General features: G+C 42.9%; 1 protein-coding gene across 1 annotated transcript in view; it reads left to right on the top strand.

Annotated features, from left to right (window-relative positions):
* Positions 1 to 12812: 12812 nt before the first annotated feature.
* Positions 12813 to 27674, top strand: part of LOC311226544 (integrator complex subunit 3-like) — a gene marked incomplete at both ends in the record, with an annotated part of 104805 nt that continues 89943 nt past the window's right edge. Inside the window, 2 exons of the mRNA XM_084311964.1 lie at positions 12813 to 12827; positions 13243 to 13334. Of these exons, the coding sequence (XP_084168090.1) occupies positions 12813 to 12827; positions 13243 to 13334 (107 nt within the window). The remainder of the gene's footprint in view (positions 12828 to 13242; positions 13335 to 27674) is intronic.

The raw sequence follows: 27674 nt of genomic DNA, 5'->3' as shown, positions 1-27674 counted from the left end.
TAAGATTTCTATGAAACTTTATTAAAAAAAAAATAAAAAAAACGTTTTTTTTTTTTTTTTTTTTTTTTTTTTTTCTAAAAACTCATAAAATATATTGGGTCGCACCTAAATCGGCAGGGTCGGTCGGCAACCTGAAACCAACTATTAATTTTGTTAGGCCTGGGCAGCTCCCAGGTGTGAATGGAACTCTGTGAATGTGAAGCAGGGCGTAGCTGAAAAAGAGCATCTGTGCTCAGCGAACCTACCCTGGGTAAATAAAGGTTAAAATTAAAAATAAAAAAAATAAACACTGCAAGAACAGGCTGAAGCATAAGTCATTCAAGTAGATGCCGTCCATGGAAGAACAGTGTCCAGGGTAATTCCTTGTACTGTATGAACCAGGGAAACAGTGTGCTGGGGTACCCCAAGTTTGACTGGTTCGCTTGACAATTAAGTTTGGGTCACTTCGGTTCCAAGAACAGGCTGAAGCAGCATATTCAAGTAGATGCCGTCCATGGAAGAACAGTGTCCATCAGGGTAATTCCTTGTACTGTATGAACCAGGGAAACAGTGTGTGCTGTGCTGTGCTGGGGTAGCTGTGCTGTGCTGGGGTACCCTAAGTTTGACTCTGGTTCGCTTGACAATTAAGTTTGGGTCACTTCGGTTCCAAGAACAGGCTGAAGCAGCATAAGTCATTCAAGTAGATGCCAGGGTAATTCCTTGTACTGTATGAACCAGGGAAACAGTGTGTGGTGTGCTGTGCTGTGCTGGGGTACCCTAAGTTTGACTCTGGTTCGCTTGACTTAAGTTTGGGTCACTTCGGTTCCTTGAGATGCCTCCCTCCCGGTCTGGCGCATAACGAAGCCACTTCTTGACAGTTTCGCTGTAGTCCTGGTCGGTCAGCTTGGGGTCAAACTGTCGAGCAGCAGCTGATAGACACAAAAATAAAAAAGGGAGGAAGAGAGGTGGGTGAGATGATGTACGATGATAAGAGCACCCGGCCCTCACTTCACACGAGTGCGATTTTTTTTAATCACTCAATTACTCACTCTGTAGGTCTACAGTAACAAGCTACAGTCAGCATCCAGTTAGACTGGACAGGAAAGAGAATTAAGCAATCGCAATACAATGTGTATCCATGCACCTCTAAAGCTCACCATTTCCATTTCCATTTGCAACAGCATAATTATATTCTGAATCACCAGCATCACCAGCATCACCACCGCACTACCTAAACTTAACCTATGAAGTAGTTTGCAGGGGAGGAAGCTCACCAAACATGCAGGCTTGTAGTGTGGTGTGCTTGAATGGCTTCTTGCTTTCTGAACAACGCTTGTCTTTCTTTCCAGCCCAGTTGAACCCACTGGCCAGGGCGTTGGTCATAGCAGTTTTCAACATCAGTCTGATCAGGTTCTCTGAATTGGTGCCTCCTACCAAAGCCAGGCGAGAAATCTAAATCAGAGAGAAGAAAATGAAGGCCCTGCGTTAGAAACAGCATAACGTTTATTTTATGAACACAGAGCAACCAACTTGTTTATACACACACTTTATGCATGCACTGATATTCCAGCCCATGCCAGTCAGTAGGTTTAACCACATTAACCCTCCTGTCCATATGTAAATGGTATATTTGAACAATTTCAAAACGTTTCATAAATAGCAGATATACAAGCTCTAACACGTTTTGAACTAGAAAGTGCTAAACACATTTTTCCCCTGAACAAGACCACACTGAAACGATCTACATTTGATAAATGAATGCAGTTCAATAAATTACCATCTTTTGACGGACTGATTGCTCCATCAGTAATGATTCTGCCTCATTGAAGTCTTGTTCACTGGCGATTGGCAGCTGGAAGGGGAGCATAGTGGTTGTGGTGGCCACCCCGTGTCCCCTGGTCCCACCAGATATGTTGCCCTCAGCCAACTCGGTCTTGATGAACTGCACATCTCTGGATAGATCCTTCACCACGACAAGTAATTCAGCAAGCATTGAATTCATCTTCTGGATGGTAAGGTCTTCAGAAGAAGAGTTAAAATCATTAAGTGAGAAATAAAAATAAGCAGTAAATCACACGAGGAATTACACCATGTCCAATAGACTTGCCTTTCATAAGCTGCCCGTCATCGCCGGCCATCTGTCTACGCTGTGAAACACCAGATTGCCCTGAGCTGTGTCCTGACATCGCTGTAGAAACAAAATCATAGTTATATATTTCACTAGTTTGACTGCATTGGATCAAACTGGTGGTAGTTCCCTCTAAAATGGCATACCATTTTGTGCATGTTGTGAGAGACCAGGGGGACTGTAGTATTGCCCCGAGCTGCATCCCGACATCCCTGTAGAAACAAATCATTATATTTAAAAATACAAAATCTGACTTGTCAGTCAAATTAACATACATGTCACAATCACTAACACCGGTTCCTGACAGGCAGCAAGCGAGCGAACTGGAGACGAAATCGCACACGACACTGTCCTGATATGACGCAGCGCATGTCCGAGTGTGTGTTACCTGGATTCTCGACCAATAAAAAGTGTTTATGGGCGGGACTCGGCCGCGTAATCGCTCAACTAGAGACACAGCGAGCAAATATTTGAGGGGTGAACGACATCGCTGCTCAGTTCACTGTCGCTCGCGGCAGGTCAGGATAGTCTGATTGAAACGAATACATTTTAATCACTTTTTCTCGCTCGCTCGCGTCGCTCTATGTCAGGAAGGGGTGTAAGGAGTTGTATCCCCGTCTCTCAAAACACTGTTACTGAAAGAGTACAGTATCATACCACTACTTGCACTTTGTCGATCTTGCAGCTGCTGGACATGTGAGGCCTGCTGCTGCTGGTGATACTGAACAATATCAAATCCTGGCATCTCGGCTGAAACACAGTAGGAAATACACAAAGTTATTAGCAAATGACGCTATTGTAATCCCCCATGTGAGAAAATGTTTGATTTCCATTCAGCTGATTTCACGTGCACTGCCAAATACTACTTTAATAAAAATATCAAAGACAATGCGAGACAATACAGATATTTTAAACATGCCAGAATATTATGTTATGAGATTGCTTGATAACTCACCATTATGTTGAGTTAGCGATTGCCGGTAGTTGCTAGTAACCAGATCTACAAAGGGGAAATGTAAAATAAGTTGCGACTCAAACATGGTGGAAATTGTGCTCAATATAAAAGCATTATGTACAACTACACATTTTTATTGTGACATTGCTTGCAAGTTGTGAAGGCTTTGAATTTTTGTAGTGGGCTGGCATGCACATTGTAAACATGTATTCTGTTGCATGCATGATGCCAGCGACCTGCCAGCCATCTCCTCACAAGAACACAGATATGGGTTCACTTACTGTTATTTGGATCAGGAGTCTGCAACGAATCTAAATAGCTGTAGATCCTGCCACCATCCAAAGAATCTAAAAAAGGTAAGCCAGGGTGAGAATTGAAGATGCTACAAATCATGTTTAAACAGTCATCTAGTTGCATAGCAACATACCATTCATTGTAGGGTCTTGGCCAACAACTGGAGGGTTGACGTATCTTAGCGCCTTACGAGACCGGCTCGATTTTGGAGTCTGTCCTACAACATATTTTAGTTGGCATGTTATTCACAATGTATATATTTTGGGCCAACTATAGAATAACTGCAAGAAATGCAGAAGTCCAATCAAATTAAAATGCTCAATTTGTCGGTACATGGTCAGACTAATTTGTTTAACTGTTTATTATTATTATTAACTGTAGCCATTTCCAAAGTGCCTATATAAAATAAATGCATTGCATCAATACCTGGGAAACCCACATCAGGTGCTTTGGCAAAACGTTTTCTTTTGGCGTCGCCACTCGAGTCAGAGTCCGAGTGCACATACTGCTGATTTGGCCTAAAAAAAAGTATATATATACACACATAGAAATAAATGTAGTTATGATACTACGTTTATTAGTCAAGGCTAAAGTCTGAATACATAGGCCCTCAGGCCACTGTGTGTTATCCTTTTAGCACTACTTGCAACTACAACAGCAGTGCCATTATTTACAACACCCTAGGGAGAGTTGTCCCTTTAACAAAGTGAACACTGTACCTGGATCTTCTTTTTTGGCGGAGATCTCCTTCGTCCTCAGATTCAATTTCAGAGGTTGGACACATAGTTGAGGTGTACTTGGTCTCTCGTTTTTTGGCCTCATCATGGGTCTCTGGAAAGAGCAGAGAGAAAATGACAATTAACATATCTGCAGTCCAGTGTTTAACGAAAAAATATATGTACCTCTTATCATATGTGCATCGTCACAATTTGCGTCCTCACTTTTTGTGTATGTGTTGCACGAAATACTCACCACACGTAGTAAGCTCACGTACATCCTTATAGGTGATCCATTTATCATCTGGTTGCAGTCCATCTCGAAGGGCTTTTGTGAGCTTTATGTGTTTAGGGGGCCATAACACAGTCTGGTCTTTAGCATTAAACCAGCTCCCTAGAACTACTGCTGTCCCACCATTTGGGAACTGTACAACTGACCACAGCACCACCTCACCATTCATCTTCAAAGGGCTGAAATGAGAATTTACGGTACTCATAATGATCTCTCCTTACAAGCCATTCCCATACCGTCCTAAACTAATATAATCCAGCCTTATTTCTGTCTGTAGTCGTCGGTGTAGGTTATCCAGTGTACATATCCACACGGTCCTCGTCTAGGGCTCCTCGGGTGAAAGCGCCAGGGTAAGCAGCCCAGCCTGGATAAGCACACTAGCTGGTACGAGGAAACGTTGGTAATGCTGGTCACTGTAGAACGGTAGCCGCACGATACACTATACATAATAGACTAATAATAATAGAATAGGTCGAACCAGCTCTCTAGAACTACTGCTGTCCCACCATTTGGGAACTGTACAACTGACCACAGCACCACCTCACCATTCATCTTCAAAGGGCTGAAATGAGAATTTACGGTACTCATAATGATCTCTCCTTACAAGCCATTCCCATACCGTCCTACAAAGCCAAAGTGCACTACACACATTGCATTTTTGAAGCATTTAAAGGAAAACTCCAACATTTTGTGAAATTAGCTTATTTGACATCTTCCCTGGAGTTATAAGAAGATACATACCTTTTTCGTCTCTCTGCATGCATTGGGCTTAGGGAACGCCTGGACAGTTAGCCTAGCTTAACTTCATCACTGGAAGTGGGGCAGACATCTAACCTAGTTCACTACAGTCAGGAAATATACTCCAAATACAATCAAAATACAACTCCCAAACGTTCCCGTAAACATGTTGTGACCTGTGTATTTACCACGTCTCCCAGTCACACAAGTCACACAAGTCTCCAAGTCACACAAGTCTCCCAGTCACACAAGTCTCCAAGTCACATGAGTCACACAAGTCTCCAAGTCACAAGTCACACAGGTCCAAGTCTCCAAGTCACACAAGTCACACAAGTCCAAGTCACACAAGTCACACAAGTCTCCAAGTCACACAAGTCACACAAGTCTCCAAGTCACACAAGTCTCCAAGTCACACAAGTCACACAAGTCCAAGTCACACAAGTCACACAAGTCCAAGTCTCCAAGTCACACGAGTCACACAAGTCTCCAAGTCACACAAGTCACACAAGTCTCCAAGTCACACAAGTCTCCAAGTCACACAAGTCACACAAGTCACACAAGTCACACAAGTCTCCAAGTCACACAAGTCACACAAGTCTCCAAGTCACACAAGTCTCCAAGTCACACAAGTCACACAAGTCACACAAGTCTCCAAGTCACACAAGTCACACAAGTCTCCAAGTCCAAATTTGCTGACGACACAGTGGTGGTGGGCCTGATCTCTGCCAACGACGAGAGGGCCTACCTGGAAGAGGTCAAGGTCCTGGCGGGATGGTGCCAGGAAAACAGCCTCTCCCTGAACGTCAGCAAAACAAAGGAGATGATTGTGGACTTCAGGAGGTCGGGGGTCAAGGACTACAGCCCCCTCAGCATCGACGGGGCACCGGTTGAGAGAGTCAACAGCTTTAAGTACCTCGGAGCCTACATATCCGAGGACTTGACATGGACCACACACATTGACAGTGTTGTGAAGAAGGCACGACAACGCCTCTACTTCCTCAGGCGCCTAAGGAAGTTCCAAGTCAGCCAGAAGATCCTTAAGAACTTCTACTCATGTACAATAGAGAGCATCTTGACCGGCAACATCACCTCCTGGTTTGGGAATAGCACTGCACAAGACCGAAGCAGACTACAAAGAGTGACACGTTCAGCCGAACGCACAATTGGAGGGGGGCTCCCCACCCTCCAGAACATTTACAACAAGCGTTGCAAGGGCAAGGCTAAGAGAATCATTAAAGACTCCAGTCACCCGAACAACTGCCTCTTTGAACTGCTGCGGTCAGGCAAGCGATACCGGAGTCTCAAGGCGAGCACAGAAAGACTCAGAAGAAGCTTCTATCCCCAGGCCATCAGGCTGCTAAACGAACAATGAATGAACACTACACAACAACAACCACCAAACGCACATAGCACACACATCCACACGCACACACTCACTTTAAACAAACACACTGTAGCACCCACTCCACACACTTTATAGCACACACCCACTTTAAACAAACACACTGTAGCACCCACTCCCCACACTTTATATTTATGGATGAAGGATTGCACTACAACTCGTACACCTTACTGTAAATTGTACCTAAAATTGTACCTCATCCCATTTCTGCTTTGCACTAGATAGTACTGTACATTAGTACACTGCATAGTATTGTGTATTGTATATTATATGGTAACTCAGAACATTGTACATATGTCTATACCGAACACTGTGACCTCATTTTTCTTCTTCTAAATTCATGCTATATTATGTTATTATGTTATTTGATACTATCTTGTCTAGCACAGTCTCTGGAGCGTAACAGTAAGAAGCATTTTGTATGAAAGTATTCTGTACTTCTGTATGACAACTATTAAAGAACTTGAAGTCACACAAGTCTCCAAGTCACACAAGTCACACAAGTCACACAAGTCACACAAGTCCAAGTCACACAAGTCACACAAGTCTCCAAGTCACACAAGTCACACAAGTCTCCAAGTCACACAAGTCTCCAAGTCACACAAGTCACACAAGTCACACAAGTCACACAAGTCCAAGTCACACAAGTCTCCAAGTCACACAAGTCACACAAGTCTCCAAGTCACACAAGTCTCCAAGTCACACAAGTCACACAAGTCACACAAGTCCAAGTCACACAAGTCACACAAGTCTCCAAGTCACACAAGTCACACAAGTCTCCAAGTCACAAAAGTCTCCCAGTCACACAAGACTCATGTGACTGGGAGACTCGTGTGACTTGTGTGACTGGGAGACGGGGTAAACACACAGGTCACAACATGTTTACAGGAACGTTTGGGAGTTGTATTTGGAGTATATTTCCTGACTGTAGTGAACTAGGCTAGATGTCTGCCCCACTTCCAGTGATGAAGTTAAGCTAGGCTAACGGTCCAGGCGTTCCCTAAGCCCAAAGCATGCAGAGAGACGAAAAAGGTATGCATCTTCTTGTCCAACTCCAGGGAAGATGTTAAATAAGCTAATTTCACAAAATGTTGGAGTTTTCCTTTAAGCGTTTCAATTGGCCAGCCAAACATGTTATCTGTGTACATGTAATATTGTACTAATTGTGTATTTATTAATGAGGTAAGTTATGCCCCGAAATCCGACGTTAGAGTCAGTGTGTCAATATAGTTACTGCACTTTAGCTTTGTAGGGCAGTATGGTTATGCTGTTAAATGAAGTAGTGGTATTGCAATGGCACCATCTCCGTCTGGAGAGAGAAGACATTTGCGCTTGATATAGCGAAGTTTACCTATCCCTATATCTTCTTGCAAGCCACTGACCTTGTATGTACCAATGTATGATGATTCACAGGGATACATGTAGTATGGCTGTTTGTGTCTGTACTTTCTGTAAATTATATATACCTCTTCCTCTGATTTAAGAATATTCTCTACTAATGCAAATCCATCTCCAACCTCAATACAATTGTCTCCTTTCTTTGTGGACAAAGTAAACCGATGAGTGGAGACCTTCCTGTACTGTTGTGAAGAAGTAAACTGTGGGGGGACAGGCCCATCAGTGTGAATATTACGCAAAATTGGATCATCTGTGGGACATGGGGATCCAACATGTGGAATTTCAGACAACCTTTTCACTACCTGTTGTAGAGGCTGATGTGGCTTGCGTAGAAGATGCTTAATTTGTCCAAGATAGTTCTCAAAAGGGAATCCTGAAATATTATCTAGAGTGCCAAACTTCCTGTATTCCTCAGCCAAATGAATAAGCTGGTGTACATTGTACACAATTTCACCTCTTCCATACACTGTCCCAAAGTGTTCAACAAAAGAAACCATCAACTTGTGCGCAAAGGCCAACATTTCCTCAGAAATACTAGGGGACAGCAACAAGTACATTCCAACAGAAAACAACATGAAGTTGTCATACAGCTCACTGGGGAGGGAATCCTTCAAAACAACAGGACCCCAATACAACATGAAGGATCGCAACTCAGTAGCTTTCCAGCGATCTAACTCTGACAGTTCCCTTGGTTTACGGTTAAATTCACAAGGCATGTAGGGACGTAGCTTTAGCAGTTTACCTGAAATGGCTTGTACAGTTTTGGAAGGGACCCTTGTTGCCAAATTCTTCCCCTTTAACCATATATTAAGCAGTTTCCTTGTAACTCCGAGACAACAGAGATGCATGTAATCAGTTGGAAACATAGAAACCATCTTAACTAAACCTGTTAAAGGGCTCGTCCCATTGTGATGTGCCTCATCAACCATGTCTGAGAAACTCGAGTCTGTCCTAAGTCTGACTTTTGTTTCAGGGTATGTCATTTTATTTCTCCATACACCCTCCTGAAAACACTTGTCACAACCAGAATAGCCATTAAATGCCTTGGTCTGCTTAATATAAGCTCTAGCCGGGGCATCACAAATGAAAGAAGAAATCTGTACATCAAATTGCTTGTCATTATAAATAATGCCATTAGACAGTACATTCTGAAGATCTTTGACAAACTGCTCTAGGTACTCAAAAACACTCTTTGGCTTGCTGAGACCACAAAAAATGCCAACAACAAATGGGGACTTTGTGTAGTCACATTTGAGACTTCCAAGTATGGGCCAAAACTGAAGTTTAGAACTTTTGAATAAAGGTAAACCATCTATATTAAACTGTAAATTAAGAGTTGTCAGAGTTGCCGGTAAAATCAAACATGCCAACCGTGAAAGCACCCCTTTGACTAAACCAAAATGATAGTATTCTCCCCCTTCAATCTTAGTGGTAGGCACATGTTTTTGTGTTCCTAGCAATGTTCTTCCATCTTTAGGAAGGGTGGGGTGAAACATCTTCAAAAAGGACAGCAAAGATGATAGTGCAACCAGAGAGACTGAATAGGATGTTGCCCAATATTTTAAACTTGTCATGAGGAAATCTTCATTATGCTCATCACTGTCAAAGACATGTTCAGGTTCAATTTCGTCATCCCCAGCTATACTTTCAAAATGTGCATTTGACTCACCTGGTGAGTCAATATTTTCACTTTGATCACTGTCTTTGGTAAATCGAGCAGGCACTCAGTATAGGCTGTGACAGGATCTGTGTTCTCTAAAGAGTGATGGTTTGTCCTTGAATTAGCAGCAACAATTAACTTATAATCAGTGAGGATAGCCTGCTCTGTCTCTCTCACTAATTTGTTGACTCTACGTCTTTTAGCCCGAGAATAAGATGACATAGTGATGAGGTGCTGTAGTCAATGTAATGGTACATAAATTGTGCTATTTACTTGGCTAGAACAGGTCTTTGCTTCAATTGCTGCAACGTGCGGCTTCTTGAAACTGGTACGTGATTCTGGAAAAAGAAAGAAAAAAGAGAGGAGGGTCGACATTAATGTGCTGCATTGCAATGTGCAGGGTGAAACGCTTGCATAATTCTACATTTTGATCAATATCAAGAGAGTCCATTATTATATTATTGTTATATTGTTCATTAGAAAATACCATGTATATAACCAAACGTCTAACTATATAGTCAATGTAATGGTACATACATTGTGCTATTTACTTGGCTAGAACAGGTCTTTGCTTCAATTGCTGCAACGTGCGGCTTCTTGAAACTGGTACGTGATTCTGGAAAAAGAAAGAAAAAAGAGAGGAGGGTCGACATTAATGTGCTGCATTGCAATGTGCAGGGTGAAACGCTTGCATAATTCTACATTTTGATCAATATCAAGAGAGTCCATTATTATATTATTGTTATATTGTTCATTAGAAAATACCATGTATATAACCAAACGTCTAACTATATAGTCAATGTAATGGTACATAAATTGTGGTATTTACTTGGCTAGAACAATTAAGTCTCAAACAGCCTGCAAACTACCTGGCGTTCTATCGCCATGCTCTAAGACAAACTCTAACCTTAACCAACTTAGAAAGAGTGCAAGGGGAGATGAAGCATATAGCGATATAAACATAGTCATAGCATCAAATTAGTATTTAGATAAGCCACAGAAAAAAATCACGTTATAAAAATAAGCAGTTTCTAAGAAAAAACGATTTGTTATGTGAAGCGCTTTATCAACATGGGCGCCGCCATTTTGTCGCGGTGCATTTAGCTAGCTGGCTACCTAGCCGCAGCCGGGATTCAAAGCCAACTAACCGGCTAACCCAGCTCGCTAAATACTGCATGTAGCTAGCAGAACTGTAAAATTAGTTTGAACAGCCATACAAAAAGAAACACGCGGTCCCGTTGTTGTCTGGTAGGCAACGTTGCATTTACGGATCCACGTGTTTACTAGGCCAGCTAGCGCGTGCTTCCTTGACTACTTCCTGTTCACCCAATAAGCATGCTTTTGATTGGCTGAGTCGCACAACGTCATTCAGTAACAACGCACGCAATTGGACCACGCAATTTATAATCGTTGGCGCTTTAATATTAACATCGAAATAACTTAAACAACCGTAATATTAACATCGAAATAACTTAAACAACCGTACGATTCCACTTGCACACTCTCCAGAGTTATATTAAGCACACGCTACGAATATTCATGAATATTTATCTTAGTTGACGTATATATATATTTACCTACCAAACTGCAGCATATCACATGCACAACGCCGTCAAGATCCACTGGTGCACACTCACAATAACGTTATTTTTCACAGAACACAGTTAAGATAAAAGTAATATAGCCAAAACTTACTGTAAAGCACTCAGTAGAATCAAATCCGGGGGGAACCAGACGTGCTGTTCTGAACAGCAGTTCACATTGAGAGATCGAGTGCTCAGCTGCATGCTGGGACGTACGTCTGTTTAAATTGGGGGGGGGAATTCGGGCCAACGTAATGACGACAAACAGCATATACGTTGAACAGCATCCGTTGATTCAACATTTATTAGATATTGGCATTTCAATCATTAAAATGCAACCACAAAACAATATTGATTCAATGATATGTTTTCAACAATAGTCAATTGCTTTAGCGGTTAATGGGTGATTCAACATCAATCGTCGACCTTAACCAAAAAGCAAGCATTGTGACCATAAATCAACATTGAATTAACACCTTTTGCTATCTGGGCAGACTCAAGCATGTGCTATAAGTATAAAGTATAAATGAAGGAGAATGGGCTCCTTAAGGAAAAGCAGACGAGGCTGGTCTTAATTATTATTGACAGAAGTTTTATTCAACTCAAAGCATTGGTTTAAGAGTACAGAATTGATATAGAACAGAATTGATATAGAACAGAATTGATATAGAACAGAATTAATACAGAACCAGCGCCGGCAGGGAAGGAGGAAGAGAGAGACGTCCCTCCCCTTACATTGACATTTTATAGACATTCTAGAACAGTTGATCACATGACAAGTTTAAACAGGCGTATCTTCCCCTAACATCATACGATCTCATGATCATGACCCAAATGCTTCTGCACGGGATGTCATTATGCCTTTGTTTGGTGCAGACAAACACAGCCCTCCACAGAGGCCTGTCAAAGTTAATATTCTACAGAGTTCTGTGGGAGGGCTGAGATCGATATTAATGATGTAATTCTGATCTCATATGATATAGAAACTATACATTTTCCACTACATAATAAATCGCAAATTACTTTGGGTATGTAATCGTTAGACGTTTTATGCCCTCCCCTGTCTCGAACGCTGTTTCTTGCCTCCCACAAGCCGGCTGCAATGTGGACGAAGCCATACATAGCACGAGTCCCCTCCGATACTCGAGGTAGCAGCCATCGCATCTTTTCACCTGCGCAGCGCGATCTTTCAGCGTCAGGGGTCTGCGCTTTGGAGGGACGCCGCCCCCATCGCTTCCTTATTCTACTGCGCAGGTGCACCAACCGACCTGTAGGAGTCGCTGTCCACAACATCCGATCTCCACCCCTCAGTTTTCCCACCCCCTAATACTGCCAATTGTATTAGTACGGACAACCAGCCAAACTGAAAACAATGTGGAGAGCTGGGCTCGAACCCAGGGTCTCCAGCATTGGTGGTGAGTGCCTTGCCCACTGCACCACCTAGCCGCCCACATTTGGGGGTATGCTTAAGGGGTTAAAGGCATCCAGGGTCTGTGGTGCTCTCAGGTGGTCAGGGAGAGCATTCCACAGACTGGGAGTGGAAGAGCAGAAAGTTAAAGGTGCTATAGATAACATTCAGCCACTCGATGTTGCACTCGAGCTCCAGCACGTCATTTATCCAATCAGGTGCCTTCCGCACGGGAAAAGGGGGACCTTTTAAAGTTCAAATGCAATGTGAGCATGTGAGCAGATACAAAGTCCATGGAAGGACGACCACAAATGCAAATGCAATGTCGCTCTAGGCGGCGCAAGCAAGTTGAAAATGTTTCGAATCCTGGGTTCGAATCCGGCCTAGGACATGTGTTGCATGTCCTCCCCCCATCTCTTCTCCAAATTATCTCTCTGACGGTCCTATCAATGAAGCACGGAATGCCCTAAAAAATATATTTTAACCCATTGAAACCAGGAAACACATTTGTGTGTATATGCAGGCTATATAATGCATTATTAGCAGGCGTTTTAGGTCTAAATGGGTTAAAATACAGCTCAAGTACAGTACAACAACGTAAAGAAGTTGGAGTGCAAATGTAACAGTAAAGTGCAATAGTAATATACAATGTACAGGTGATTAAATGTGATATGTCTCTCTCTCTCCAGATCATCCCTCACTTCTTCCCTCCTCTAGAAGGCCAGGTCAGGCAGGGCGTCTGCAACTCTCTCACCTTCATCATGGCGAAGAGAGTACTGGCGTGAGTCTCACGCACACACACACACACACACACACGCACACACACACACACACCATTAGATCACAATGGTAATTTGTTGTCTTCCTTCTCCTCTATCCTTCTCTCTCTTCCTCTATTCTTCTCTCTCTTTCTCTATCCTTCTCTCTTCCTCTATCCTTCTTTCTTCCTCTATCCATCTTTCTTCCTCTATACTTCTCTTCCTCTATCCTTCTCTCTCTTCCTCTATCCTTCTCTCTCTTCCTCTATCCTTCTCTATCTTCATCTATCCTTCTCTATCTTCCTCTATCCTTCTCTCTCTTCCTCTATCCTTCTCTCTTCCTCTATCCTTCCTCTATCCTGTATCATGGCGCGACCCGAGTCAGTCGCCGTGGGTTTTGCTCAGCAACGAATGTGCACATTTTTTGTTATTATGTTTGTTTTTACTACTTTTTTTATCGAAACATCACTGGCGGGGAAGTCATACGACCGCCAGTCACTTATTGACCTAAACTCCGGACTCAAAGAGGAGTTTAGAGACACTTTATCATGCCAAGACTGGCCAACGGAGATCAGACGGGACAAAGACAACGCGGGAGACAAAGGCGGCAGGACAAAGAAGAAACACAGAGGGAAGAGGAGCGGGATCAGATTAAGACTAAGAAGATCTGCTTACCGTCCGGCTATTCCATCTATCTTCCTGGCGAATGCACGTTCGCTAGAGAGTAAGATGGATGATTTACGAGCACGGGTCCGATTCCAGCGAGAGATGAAGGACTGCAATATCCTGTGTTTCACGGAGACCTGGTTGAAACCAGCGACTCCGGACCACAGCATCTCTCCCTCCGACTCCTTCACCATCTTCAGAGCGGACCGTACAGAGGCCTCCGGGAAGAGCATCAGCGGGGGTGTCTGTCTTATGACCAACAACGGCTGGACTAGCCCTAAGGAGGTACAGGTACTCTCCCGTTCATGCTCCGCCGACATGGAACACCTCTCGATCCAATGTCGCCCCTTCCATCTTCCACGCGAGTTCACTGCAGTAATCATGACTGCAGTATACATCCCTCCCCAAGCGAATGTCGGCAGGGCGCTGGCGGAGCTACACGACCATCTACTACTACTTCCTGCTTCTGCTATGCAAGCTGCTTTTCACTGTCGCTCCGTGTTTTTCTACCTATCGCTACCTTAATGATTTATTATAGCCCTTTCAACTCTAAATACTCTGTATGTTAACTCCCAGTTCCTATGGTACTTCTCCAGAACTGTGAATTTATTTAGATTTATGACCGCAGTACTTCGCCGAAAGGACGAGTAGCGAGATCTCTCCGTGGGAGGACCAGCGAGATGAATAAGTCTCGTCTTATCAGCTACACACAAATGACTATGTCGGGCACTGCTGAAGGCGAGGATATCTATGAAAAGCGAGAATACTTCATAAAGACCCCGGCTGAAAGGAAACAAGACCCACCATCACCAGCTAAGTACCTAGCTTAGCTTCAGTTTAGCCTAACCTGAAAAGACAATAAATAAGGGAAGATGCCGGGACTCGGCTCTCCCACAGAATGCACTAGCTGCCTGAGGATGAGTAAGAGGATTGTAGAGCTTGAGGCACGAGTTTCTAACCTGCACCAAATCCAACAGGATGAGCGACTCATTGACTCTATTTTTGAAGCTACTACAAATATAGTTAACAATACCATGATTGAGACCTGGCCTAGGCTAGCTACAGAACAGCACCACCCAAAAGACGGTCCCTGGCACAAGCAAGGAGCTAGACCAAAGCAGTGGACCACCGTCAAGGATAAAAGGAGAAATAAACGAACCAGGAACACGACTATTACCTCGCCCCCGGTACCGCCAGGAAATAGTTTCAACCTACTCTCGGAAACACGCATATCAACACCCAAAGCAAAGAGACTTAGAAGAGTGGCTAACGACGCTAGCGAAACAAACAGTGAGCGGAACGGAGCTCACGCTAACGAAGCTAATAGCAGGAATACCGGAGCTCACGCTAACACTAGCGAAGCAAACAGCGGGCATGCCGGAGCTCACGCTAATGCTAGCGAAGCTTACAGCCGGCACATCGGAGCACACGCTAACGACGAGACGACGAGGAAAACAGAGCCACGAGCGACGCGGCTAGCAAACACGACCCAGACTGAGCAAACGGCTAACAGCGAAGAGACTACCATGCACAGAGGAGAACGTTGCGGTAGCCGACGCCGAAGGTACGAGACCAGTGTTAACATGCCGGCTATTGAGAAGGCTAGTGGTACAGCTAGCGAGGCTTCACCAAGGCCACAGGACTGTGGTAAGAACCGGCAGACTAGGCCTAATCCAAAAACAAACGGCCCCAAAACTGTTGGAAAGAAAAATGCTAACCTCACACAGAAAACAGACTGCATACTGATTGGAGATTCCACAACAAGGTATGTGGAGATGGCAAACACAGAAAATATATGTCTAGACAACACATCTGTGAAAGAGCTGGCCGAAATACTTCCAACACTCATCAGACCGGGCGTAACAAAAATTGTCATTCACTCTGGATTGTTTGACATCCTGCGAAAGAAGACGGGCACAGAGACTTTGAAAGAGGATTTCACACCTTTAATGAACACACTAGACAAACATCAGTCTGTGTACATAGACACTGATGTGTCCATCAGTGGACCAATTGCATGCTTTCGCAGAGGACAAGAAGCCTTTAGTCGACTCCTAAATTTTAATTCATGGTTAGGGTCTGCATGTCTTATACACGGACTGAAATTCATTGACAATTTCAATGTTTTCTGGAATAACCCAGAACGCTTTCAAAGAAATGGCTTCTTCCCAAATCGCTTAGGTTCAAGGCTTCTAGCAGCAAACATGCGTCATGCCTTAATGGCCTCCAAGGATATCAAACTCATACCAGCACGAGAGATAATCACAAAGGACACAATCTCACCACGAGGTGCAGCAGCAGCACAAGGCGTCCCCCCCCCCCCCCCATATCACACAAGGCCATCTCGTCTGATCAAATGTCCCCGAAAGCACTAGATTACAGTACAGTTTAGTACAACTGCCATGCCATCTCTCAAAACATACCGGTAATCATAACCAGCCAATGGCATGGTGAAAGATATACGCCATCAATGCGTTTACCTGCTATTAACCTCAGGGCCATCATGGTCAAGCCAAAGCAGACCTCCTCTAAAGAAGTCCAACAAATAAAATTAGCCCTCCTAAATGTCAGATCACTGAATAATAAAACATTTTTAGTAAATGATCTGATTAAAGAAAATAACTTAGATTGCATCTGCCTAGTAGAGACATGGCTAAATAATGACACAGCTACATCAATAATGATAGAAGCTTGTCCATCAGACTATAATTTTCTTCAAATACCCAGAAAAAATAGAAGGGGGGGAGGAGTTGCAGCAATCTTCTCCTCAAAACTCTTGTTTAAAATCACAGAACTAGGTGAGTTCATGTCAATGGAATATCTTGCCATTGAGCTCAAAACAGAATTAACGATTATCGTCACAATATACCGCCCGCCTAGACACTCACCAATATTTATACAGGAGCTCTCTGAACTGATCTCACTATGTGTTACCGGATATGATAAGGTGATCCTAAATGGAGACTTGAACATCCATTTTAATAAGAAAACGGACTCCAAAACTATAGAACTAAAAAATCTACTGGATAGCTTTGACCTAACACAGCATATAACAAATGCGACTCACAGGCTTGGGAATACATTAGACTTAGTTATAACAACAACTGGGCTAAGCATAACAAATATCTCAATAACCGACCATCACTGTATATTTTTTGATACTCAAATAACCCTTACTAAAACAAAAAAATAAATCATAGTTCAAAAGAGGCTCCTAAACGACAAGGCTGAATCAAAGTTCATTGATCTTATCAGACTACATGAACCACACAATCATGACAGCTCTCTAAATGAAATGGTAGAAAATCTCAATGATGCACTGTCATCTATATTAAATTCTGTCGCCCCACTAAAAACGAAAAAGAAGAAAACCAGAGCCTCGCCCTGGTTGAACTATAATACGGTCAACAAAGAAAAAAGGAAATGTCGTGCAGCAGAGCGAAAATGGAGAAAAACAAAAAACACCATATGCTGTGATATATACAAAGATGCTTTAACTGCTTATAATAAAACCATCCGCTTAGCAAGGAAAGACTACTTCTCTAAAATCATTACAGAAAATGCTGGAAACTCCAGAATCCTTTTTTCCACTATTAATGTACTACTCAACACTGCCCCTACACCTCCTCAGTCATCAACGGTTAAGTGTGAAGAACTTGCACTATTCTTTAACAACAAAATAACCTTGATCAGGGCCAGCATTACTCATGATGGAAATAAAGCTGATTGCAGCAAACCGCGCAATGTAACCATGAGAAGATTCACATGCATCACATTAGATGTACTCTGCAAAACTGTCTCAGAATGTAACTCCTCCACCTCAGACATTGACCCTATACCTACAGCTTTCTTCAAACGGGTGTTTAATAGTGTTTCAAGCCCTGTGCTAGATATCATAAACACTTCCCTTAGAACTGGTATTTTCCCAGATGCCTTTAAAACAGCAGTTGTAAAGCCATTATTAAAAAAACCTAACTTGGATAGTAATGAAATGGCAAATTTCATTTCAAACCTTTATTTATACTCGTGAAAGCACTGAGGTTTCCCTCATTTACAGTGATGACGAGTTAACAAAGGACACAAATATCATAACAGTTAATAATTACAATGAATTACAATTACTACAATGATGGATTAAAAACAATTACATGATTCAGTACATAGGTCAAGTGCAATGCCTTTAAACTCCATGAATGACGGGAATGTTCCGAGCTTTAGAGTCTTTTGCAGGGTATTCCATGTGTATGGAGCATCGTAGGAGAAGGCAGATTTTCCAAGCTCAGACCGAACTCGAGGCACCCTGAGCACAAGCCGATCATTCGAACGAGTTTGGTAGGTGACAGCACTCCAGACCAACAAAGATGTAATATAAGGTGGAAGTTTGCCAATAATTGCTTTGTAGATAAAAAGATACCCATGATAACTACGTCGCAACGAGAGAGATGGCCAGCCTACCCTCTCATACAAAAGACAATGGTGAGTATCATATTTGTCACCCGTAATAATTCTTAGGGCGGATTGGTAGGCAGAATCCAATGGCCTTAATGTAGACGCAGACGCATGCCTGTAAATGACATCACCAAAACAGCCTGTATAATTCTTTTCCTACAGAACATAGGAAAACTAGCGCGGTTACGGTACAAGAAACCAATCTTTTGCCGTAATTTTGTAGCTAGGTTATCTATATGGAATTTAAAAGAAAGTTTATCATCCAGCCATATACCAAGATATTTATACTCACTAACTCTTTCAATATACAAACCATTTGCTGTTGTTAGGTGTAGCATGTCATAATCTATAACCCTGGCTCTAGAAAACATCATAGACTTGGTTTTACTAGCATTAAGCACTAACTTGAGCTTAGCTAGAGCATTTTGGAGAGTGTCAAACGCAAGCTGCAGGTTCACAATAGCTTCCTGAACAGTATCCGCAATGCAGTAGACAACTGTATCATCCGCATAAAGATGAGCCTGACAACCTGCTAGTGCTGAAAGTCTAGAAACAATATCATTAATATAGATTGTAAAGAGGACCGGCCCCAATACCGAACCCTGTGGTACACCCTTAGACAATGGCAGGAAATCAGATTGAAAGTTACCTGAATTCACAAATTGACACCTTGAAGATAAATAGTCCTGAAACCAAGCACAAGCGGCTTTATCCAGGCCAATGCTAGCTAGACTATTCAAAAGCAAGTGATGGTCTACTGTATCAAACGCCTTTGAGAGGTCTACAAAGAGAACTGCACAATGCTTCCCATTGTCCAGGGCTGAAATAATGTCATTAGTGACCAAAGTAACAGCTGTAATAGTACTATGATTTGCTCTGAAACCTGATTGGTGAGTACTTAGCACTGAGCAACTTGAGAAAAAGGTTTTTATTTGGTTGTTTACCAAGGTCTCCAGTGCTTTGGCTAGGCATGATAGTTTGGAGATAGGACGATAGTTATCCATCTTATCCCTATCCCCCCCTTTATGCAAGGGGAGCACCTTGGCAGATTTCCACACTTGCGGGACTATGCCAGATGCAATAGAAAGGTTAAAGATGTGTGACAATGGCTCACAAATGACAGGGGCTGCCAGTTTTATAAACGAATTGTCTAAATTGTCCACACCAGTAGAACACTTAGGGTCTATGGATTGCAAGATATTGAGAGTTTCACTAGATGAAAATGGCTGGAAGGAAAATGTAGGTACACACGAGGCATGATCGAAGATTGGGCTAGGGTCAGAGTCAACATCCAGTGGAGCCAGCCCAGTAGACCAGTGGTTCCCAAAGTCGGGGTCGCGACCCAAAGGTGGGCCGCGAGCAGCAACGGGTGGGCCGCGAGATGATTTAAAAAAAATAAAAGAAAAATAAAAAAAAATAAAAAAATATATTATTTTTATTTTTTTATTTTTTATTTTAATTTTTTTTGTCAGGTCACTGAACTTAGAAGCAGGCCAGGACAGTGTTTCTAGTTGTATTCTAAAATTCTATTCTATTGTATTCTAAAATGTGACTATATGGTTTTATATTAACTTAATAAATAAACAAAAACGAAAAATCTACTTATTTCAACGAACATTTCAAACTAAATAACAGATTATGCACATAAAACGCTGAAAACAACCGAAGCAACAATAGTATTTTAATGAGGCTATTATTATTATCATTATTATTTTGCAACAAGTTAGCCCTCTCATAAATAGCACATATAAATGAATAACTAACTTGAACTAACTTAATAGGATTGAAGTGATATTTGGCTTAAAAAATCGGTCGTCTGGCAAAAAAAAAAAAAAAAAAAGCCAGACGATGTGCATTGGGCCGCGGCTCTCTGACGCCTTATTTTCTGGGCCCCGGCCTGAAAAGTTTGGGAACCCCTGCAGTAGACAACCTGTCAAATAAGGACCCAGCCTCAATGAAGTGTTTATTGAAAGCAAGACAAATTTCCTGAGGACCCGAGATTTTACAATCAGCCACATTAATACACAATGGCAATGTAGCAGGGTTATTTTTTGACAGGTTTACTGCACCCCAGAATTTAGCTGGGTTAGAGTAGGAATTCGAGACTAAGTCTAAAAAGTAATCAGATTTAGCCTTCCTCACAGCTGCAGTAGTTCTATTTCTAAGTTGTCTGAAGGAAAGCCAGTCTTGCGTATCCCCAGTGCGTCTAGCACGTGACCATGCAGAGTTCCGCTCAGAAAATAATGCTGACAGCTCACTTGAGAACCACGGTGCCACCCTATCCTTAATCCTAGTCCTTTTATAAGGAGCATGTTTATCTACAAAGCAATTAAATGTCTTTATAAAAGAATCCAGTGCAGTTTGCACATTATCAGACCCTGCTAAACATAGACTATTATTAGTAGCAATGTCCTCCAAAAAGGTTTGGGGGTTAAAGATTTTAAGATTTCTCCTTTGAACAATACGCGGTCTTGATTTCAGCAGCTTTGTGGATCTAACACAGACCGTAGGACAATGATCACTAATGCCTAAATCAAAAACACCACTAGCAGAGATCCTGTCACATCTGTTAGAAAATATCAAGTCAATGAGAGTGGATTTAGCATGATCTTTAGGGTTTGGTCTAGTGCTCTCAGTAATCAACTGAGTAAGGCAGAGGTTACCACTCACCTCCTTCAGGTAACTAGAAGCAGCATTTCGCCAGTCCAAGTTAAAATCACCCAGCACTAGCATCTCTGAATTAGAATATAATGACAGTATATCCATAATTGTATCAGTAGCACTAGCCTCAGCTTTGGGAGGCCTATAGACACCAATCAAAACTAAAGAGTTACAAGGCCCCAAATCAACCTTCAGCACAAGTAATTCGAAACACTTTGGAACTGTGATGGTATTATTATTAATTATCGTCCAATATCCAACCTACCATTCATTAGTAAAGTACGTGAAAAGATAGTTTCAGTTCAAATAAATTCCTTTCTTGAAGAAAACAACATCTTAGAAGAATTTCAGTCAGGATTCAGAAAATATCATAGCACTGAAACTGCCCTCACCAAAATGATCAGTGACCTCAGGCTAAACTCTGATGAGAATAAGATCTCCATCCTTATCTTGCTAGATCTCAGTGCAGCATTTGATACAATCGATCACGATATTCTAATCGATCGTCTTGAAAACCATGTCGGTTTCTCAGAACATGTGCTAGGCTGGTTTAAAACATACATCAGAGGGAGGAAATTCTTTTTTGTATTTAATTTTTTTATTATTTTTTAAACAAACACATAAACAAACATGACAACACTCGATAAGATATACAAGCATTAATTGTCAGAGCACATCCAATGAAATCACATTTTAGTTAATTGTCTTATATAAGATATACCCCTAATACCTGTTATCTAAAAACCTACACACATATGCTCCAGCTCGAACCCCCCCCTCCCGGACCCCACCTTGGGAAGTACCTCCATTATCCCTCGCACCTAACCAGACACTACCATTATAAGCTAGCTTTTATTCTCTCCACCACTTCTAACCACATTGACATTTTGGATTCATTGAGACCCAGAATTCTTGCTGTAGATATTTCTTGATAAATCACATCGAGATATGTAAGAAACCAAACTTTCCGGCACATTTTTTCCGGTTGAAACCAGCGTGATGCGATCAGCTTTTTAGCTACTGTGATACCCGATAAAACCAATCTCTTTAGCTGTGGATTTACTGCAAACTCAAAAACATCATTCAATAGTAATACCGAGGGGTGTACAGGTATATTCCAAGATACGAGTTTTGATAATTGTTGGGTCACATCTTTCCAGAATGCCTTAACTGGTGGGCAGTCCCAATACATGTGCATAAATGACCCTTCGTCCCCATTTGTACATTGGGAGCATTTGGAGTCTTGTTTAAGACCCATTCTGCACAGTCTTATAGGAGTCAAGTATGTCCTGTGAATATAGTTAAGATTGATTTGTAGAGGGAGGAAATTCTATGTTAAACTAGGAGATCACATGTCTGATATATACGACAACAACTATGGAGTTGCACAAGGGAGTTGCTTAGGTCCTTTACTCTTCTCCCTTTACATGTTACCGCTGGGTGATATCATCAGAGAACATAATGTAGATTTCCATAGCTATGCGGATGATACACAACTGTACATATCTGCTGAACCAAATGATACAGCGATTAGCTCCATTACAGACTGCTTACTGGCAATAAATAAATGGATGAGTAAGAACTTCCTGAAACTAAACGAGAACAAAACTGAAATTCTAATTATCGGCCCCAAAACTAAAAAAGAAACATTAATAAAGAACCTGGGAGGACTAACCCCTTGGATCAAATCTGAGGTCACTAGTCTCGGGGTTATCATAGATTCAGAACTGAACTTCAATTCTCATATTAGCAAAGTGACGAAAACATCGTTCTTCCATCTCAGAAATATAGCAAAAGTACAACCATTTATTAATCAGAACGATGCTGAGAAGCTAATTCATGCATTCATATCTAGCCGGTTAGACTACTGTAATGCACTTTTCACATATCTCCCTAAGAAAACCACAGAGAGGCTTCAGCTAATCCAAAACTCTGCAGCCCGACTGCTAACTAGAACCAAAAGGAGAGAGCACATTAGTCCAGTCTTAGCTGCTTTACACTGGCTTCCTGTAACATTTAGAATTGACTTTAAGGTCCTTCTCCTTACATACAAAGCTCTAAATGGACAGGGACCTAGCTACATCGCCAACACTCTAATAAATTACACACCAGCAAGAACACTGCGATCATCAGCTGCTGGACTACTAGAGGCTCCCAGAAACAGTCAAAAGAGGATCGGTAATGCAGCCTTTATCAACTATGCCCCAAAACTGTGGAACAAACTACCCCAAAACATCAGAGAAGCCAACTCGCTAGACATCTTTAAAAGACAGCTTAAAACCTATCTCTTTGCTCAGGCATTTCACTGTGGGGTAATGCAGGCAAATATCTGAAGATAGATATCTGCTACCACCTAGTGGCAAGGGGAAATATTATTATAGAAACATCAGGGATATCCTGACACAAATTGTACTTACCTGCACTATTCTTACCCTGCCTACTTTTATACACTGCCTATCAAATTCATGTGTCGGTTATCACACTTTTTACTTCTTACTGATGACTATTTTTAAACTGAATCATTTTAAACTATTTTTATTATTTGTATTACTGAATCAAACTGTAAACAGAGCTATATTCTTACCCTACCTACTTTCATACACGTCCAATGAAATTCATATGTATGTTAGAGTGATGCTCTGTTGTGAGGAGAAGATGACTTTTGACCTAAATCTAGCAAAGTTGTTTACCATTCCAGTTAGGTACATCGTGCCAAGGTTGATTCTCCTAACTGGGCCATTTTCATCTGCTTGAACAATCTTATCACACTTTTCACTGTAACCTTGCTATTTACATTTTTAATTTTTATGCTCGCTTATGCCTGTATTTTTTACTGTTGTTGTATGTCCGTTCTATTTTATAATTTTTAGACTATTTTTAAACTTAATCATTTTAAACTATTTTATTATTTGTATTACTGAATAGAGAGCTTATTAGGATGTTAGATCCTAATGTGAAACACTGTGATTTACCATACCTTGCTATGCTCGCTCATGTCTGTATTTTTTACTGTTGTGAAGCACTTTGAACTGCAACCTCTGTATGAAAAGTGCTATACAAATAAAGTTATTATTATCTAAACACACATCAGATCAAGCATCCAGACGCGGCCATGATGGTATCTGGGGATTTCAATCAGGCGAATTTGAAAAAAGTCATGCCGTCTTTCTTTCAACACATCATCTGCTCCACAAGGGGAGGAAATACACTCGACCACTGTTACACCCCATTCAGAGCCGGCTACAAGACTGTAGCGGCTCCACCATTGACAGGGGCTACAAGCTCATCCGACCACGACTCCATCTTGTTATTCCCCGCTTACAAACAAAGATCACGTGACGCCGTCGTGTCACGTGAGGTAAAAAGATGGACCGACCAATCAGAGGCCATGCTTCAGGACGCACTTGACGTCGACTGGGGAATGTTCGAGGGAAGCACCAGTGACGTCAGCGAGTTCACAGACACCATTGTGAGCTTCATAACAACACTCGCTGACAGTATTGTCCCCACAAAGAAGGCGAGGGTGTTCCCGAACCAGAAACCATGGGTGGACAGTACTATCAGAGCAGCTCTGAACTCTCGCACCACTGCTTATAACCTTGGCAGAGAGTCAGGAAACATGGAAGAGTACAAGACAACAGTCTACACTCTGCGCAAGGCTGTTAAACTTGCTAAGAGGACGTATGCTGACAAGATGGAGGCACAAATGGCACAGAATGACACAAGAGGCTTATGGCAGGGACTGAGGACGATAACTGACTACAAAGTCAGCGGCCCCTCAATGGGGAGCGACAACGCCTCCCTTGCGGACCAGCTCAACACCTTCTACGCGCGGTTTGGTGCAAACAGTGGCGCTGCTAGCTCAACGGCTAGTGACGTCACTGGCACGCCGGCTGTTGTGGAGGGGGGGGGGGGTGGCACGCCGGCTGTTGTGGAGGGGGGGGGGGGGGGGGCATCCGCGGGGGGGCGGGGATGCTCTCATTGACGGTACACAGTGTGAGAAGAGCATTTATGCAGGTGAACACCAGAAAGGCGGCTGGCCCAGATGGAATAACAGGACGCATACTTAAGTCCTGTGCTAACCAGCTAGCCCCTGTGTTCACCACCATATTTAATTGATCCCTGAAGGAGTCAGTGGTCCCTGCCTGCTTCAAGATGTCCACCATTATCCCGGTACCAAAGAAACCCTCCCCAGCAGGTCTCAATGACTACAGACCGGTGGCACTCACCTCTGTGGCCATGAAATGTTTCGAGAGGCTGGTCAAGGATCACATTTGTGCCTCCCTCCCCAGTGATATGGACCCTATGCAATTTGCATACAGGCCAAACAGGTCCACTGACGATGCGGTCTCCCAAGTACTACACAGCACCCTCTCTCACCTGGACCGTCAGAAGGGGAGCTATGTGAGACTGTTGTTCATTGACTACAGCTCAGCGTTCAACACCATAGTCCCCACCAGACTGGTGGACAAGCTGATCGAGCTAGGTCTGAGCTCCACTCTGAGCGCCTGGATACTGGACTTTCTGAGTGAGAGGCCCCAGGAGGTCAGGGTGGGGGGTCAGACCTCCAACACCATCACCCTGAGCATCGGGTCCCCCCAGGGCTGTGTTCTGAGCCCCCTGCTGTACTCACTATACACACATGACTGTGTGGCCAAGTTCAGCTCCAACTCCATAGTGAAGTTTGCGGACGACACAGTGGTGGTGGGGCTGATCTCGGACAACGACGAGAAGGCCTACCGGGAGGAGGTTGAGGTACTGGAACGCTGGTGCCAGGACAACAGCCTGCTCCTGAACATTGGTAAAACCAAGGAGCTGATCGTGGATTATAGGAGAGGACAGCAGGAGACACACACACCACTGAGGATTAACAGGGCTACCGTGGACAGGGTGAGCAGCTTTAAGTACCTGGGGGTCCACATAGCAGAGGATCTGACATGGACAACACACATAGACTCAGTCGTAAAAAAGGCGAAGCAACGCCTCTACCACCTGAGACAGTTAAGGAAGTTCAGAGTATCTGGGAAGATACTCCAGTCCTTCTACTCCGGAGCTGTAGAGAGCATCTTGACTGGAAACATCACTGCCTGGTATGGAAACAGCACGGCACAGGACAAGAAGGCCCTACAGAGAGTGGTGCGCTCAGCCGAGCGTACCACGGGTATTGCACTACCACCCCTGCAGGTTCTATACAACAAGAGGTGCAAATCCAGAGCCTGCAGAATAATGAAAGACCCACACCACCCCAACAACAGCCTGTTCATGCTGCTCACGTCAGGCAGACGCCTGCGAACACCAGCTGCTAGGACAGAGAGACTTCGGCTCAGCTTCTTCCCCCAGGCCATCAGAGCCCTGAACACTGAACTCTCCACACACAAGCACACATGAGCACACACACAACACACACACTGTACACGCTCACACGCTAGCAGCCACTTTAACATGAGCAAGCACACACTCATGCTGCACACGCCCACACTTATGGCCACTAAGGAAAGGTCACTTTAAAAATAGTATAGTATAACCGGAGATTGTATAAATTAGCATGTACAGAAAGACACTACCAAAGGACCTAGTATGTCCTCCATGCTCTGTAAATAACTTATGTACATATACCGATATGCCCTAACATGTTACTTGTTTATTGCACAATGTTACTTGTTTATTGCACAATGTTGATTCTATTATATGTTATTTGCACATCGTTGCGGGCAAGACCACCCGCATTTCATTGTATACTTGTATGCCGTGACAAATAAATCTCTTGACTTGACTTGACTTGATCCTTCTCTCTCTTCATCTATCCTTCTCTCTCTTCATCTATCCTTCTCTCTTCCTCTATCCTTCTCTCTTCCTCTATCCTTCTCTCTCTTCTGCTATCCTTTTTCTCTTCCTCTATCCTTCTCTCTTCATCTATCCTTCACTCTCTTCCTCTATCCTTCTCTCTTCATCTATCCTTCTCTCTTTTCCTCTATCCTGCTCCTCTCTTCCTCTATCCTTCTCTCTCTGACTATCCTTCTCTCTCCCTCTATCCTTCTCTTTCTTCCTCTATCCATCTCTCTTTTCCTCTATCCTTCTCTCATTTCCTCTATCCTTCTCTCTTCCTCTATCCTTCTCTCTTCCTCTATCCTTCTCTCTTCCTCTATCCTTCTCTCCTTTCCTCTATCCTGCCTGCTCCTCTCTTCCTCTATTCTTCTCTCTTCCTCTATCCTTCTCTCTTCCTCTATCCTTCTCTCCTTTCCTCTATCCTGCCTGCTCCTCTCTTCTATCCTTCTCTTTCTTCCTCTATCATTCTCTGGTCCTCTATCCTTATCTTTCTTCCTCTATCCCCCTCTCTTCCTCTATCCTTCTCCTCTCTTCCTCTATCACTATCTATACTTTTTCTCTTATTTTCTCTTTCTTACTGTCATTCTCTCCCTCTACCCCTCTCTGCCTCCCTTTCCCCTTATATCTGCCTGTCTCTGTCTCTCTCCCTGTATATGTATCTCTCTCTATCTCTCTCTCTCCCCTGTCTCTCTATCTCTGTCTCCCTGTCTGTCTCTTTATATATTTATCTTTCTGTCTCTCTATCGGTCTATGTGTCTCTC

This window comes from Notolepis coatsorum (genome assembly GCF_963971535.1).
Source record: "Notolepis coatsorum genome assembly, chromosome: 4".
Classification (NCBI taxonomy): Eukaryota; Metazoa; Chordata; class Actinopteri; order Aulopiformes; family Paralepididae; genus Notolepis; species Notolepis coatsorum.
The sequence above is the reverse complement of the archived record's forward strand: the minus strand, read 5'-3'. Positions and strand labels throughout refer to the sequence as shown.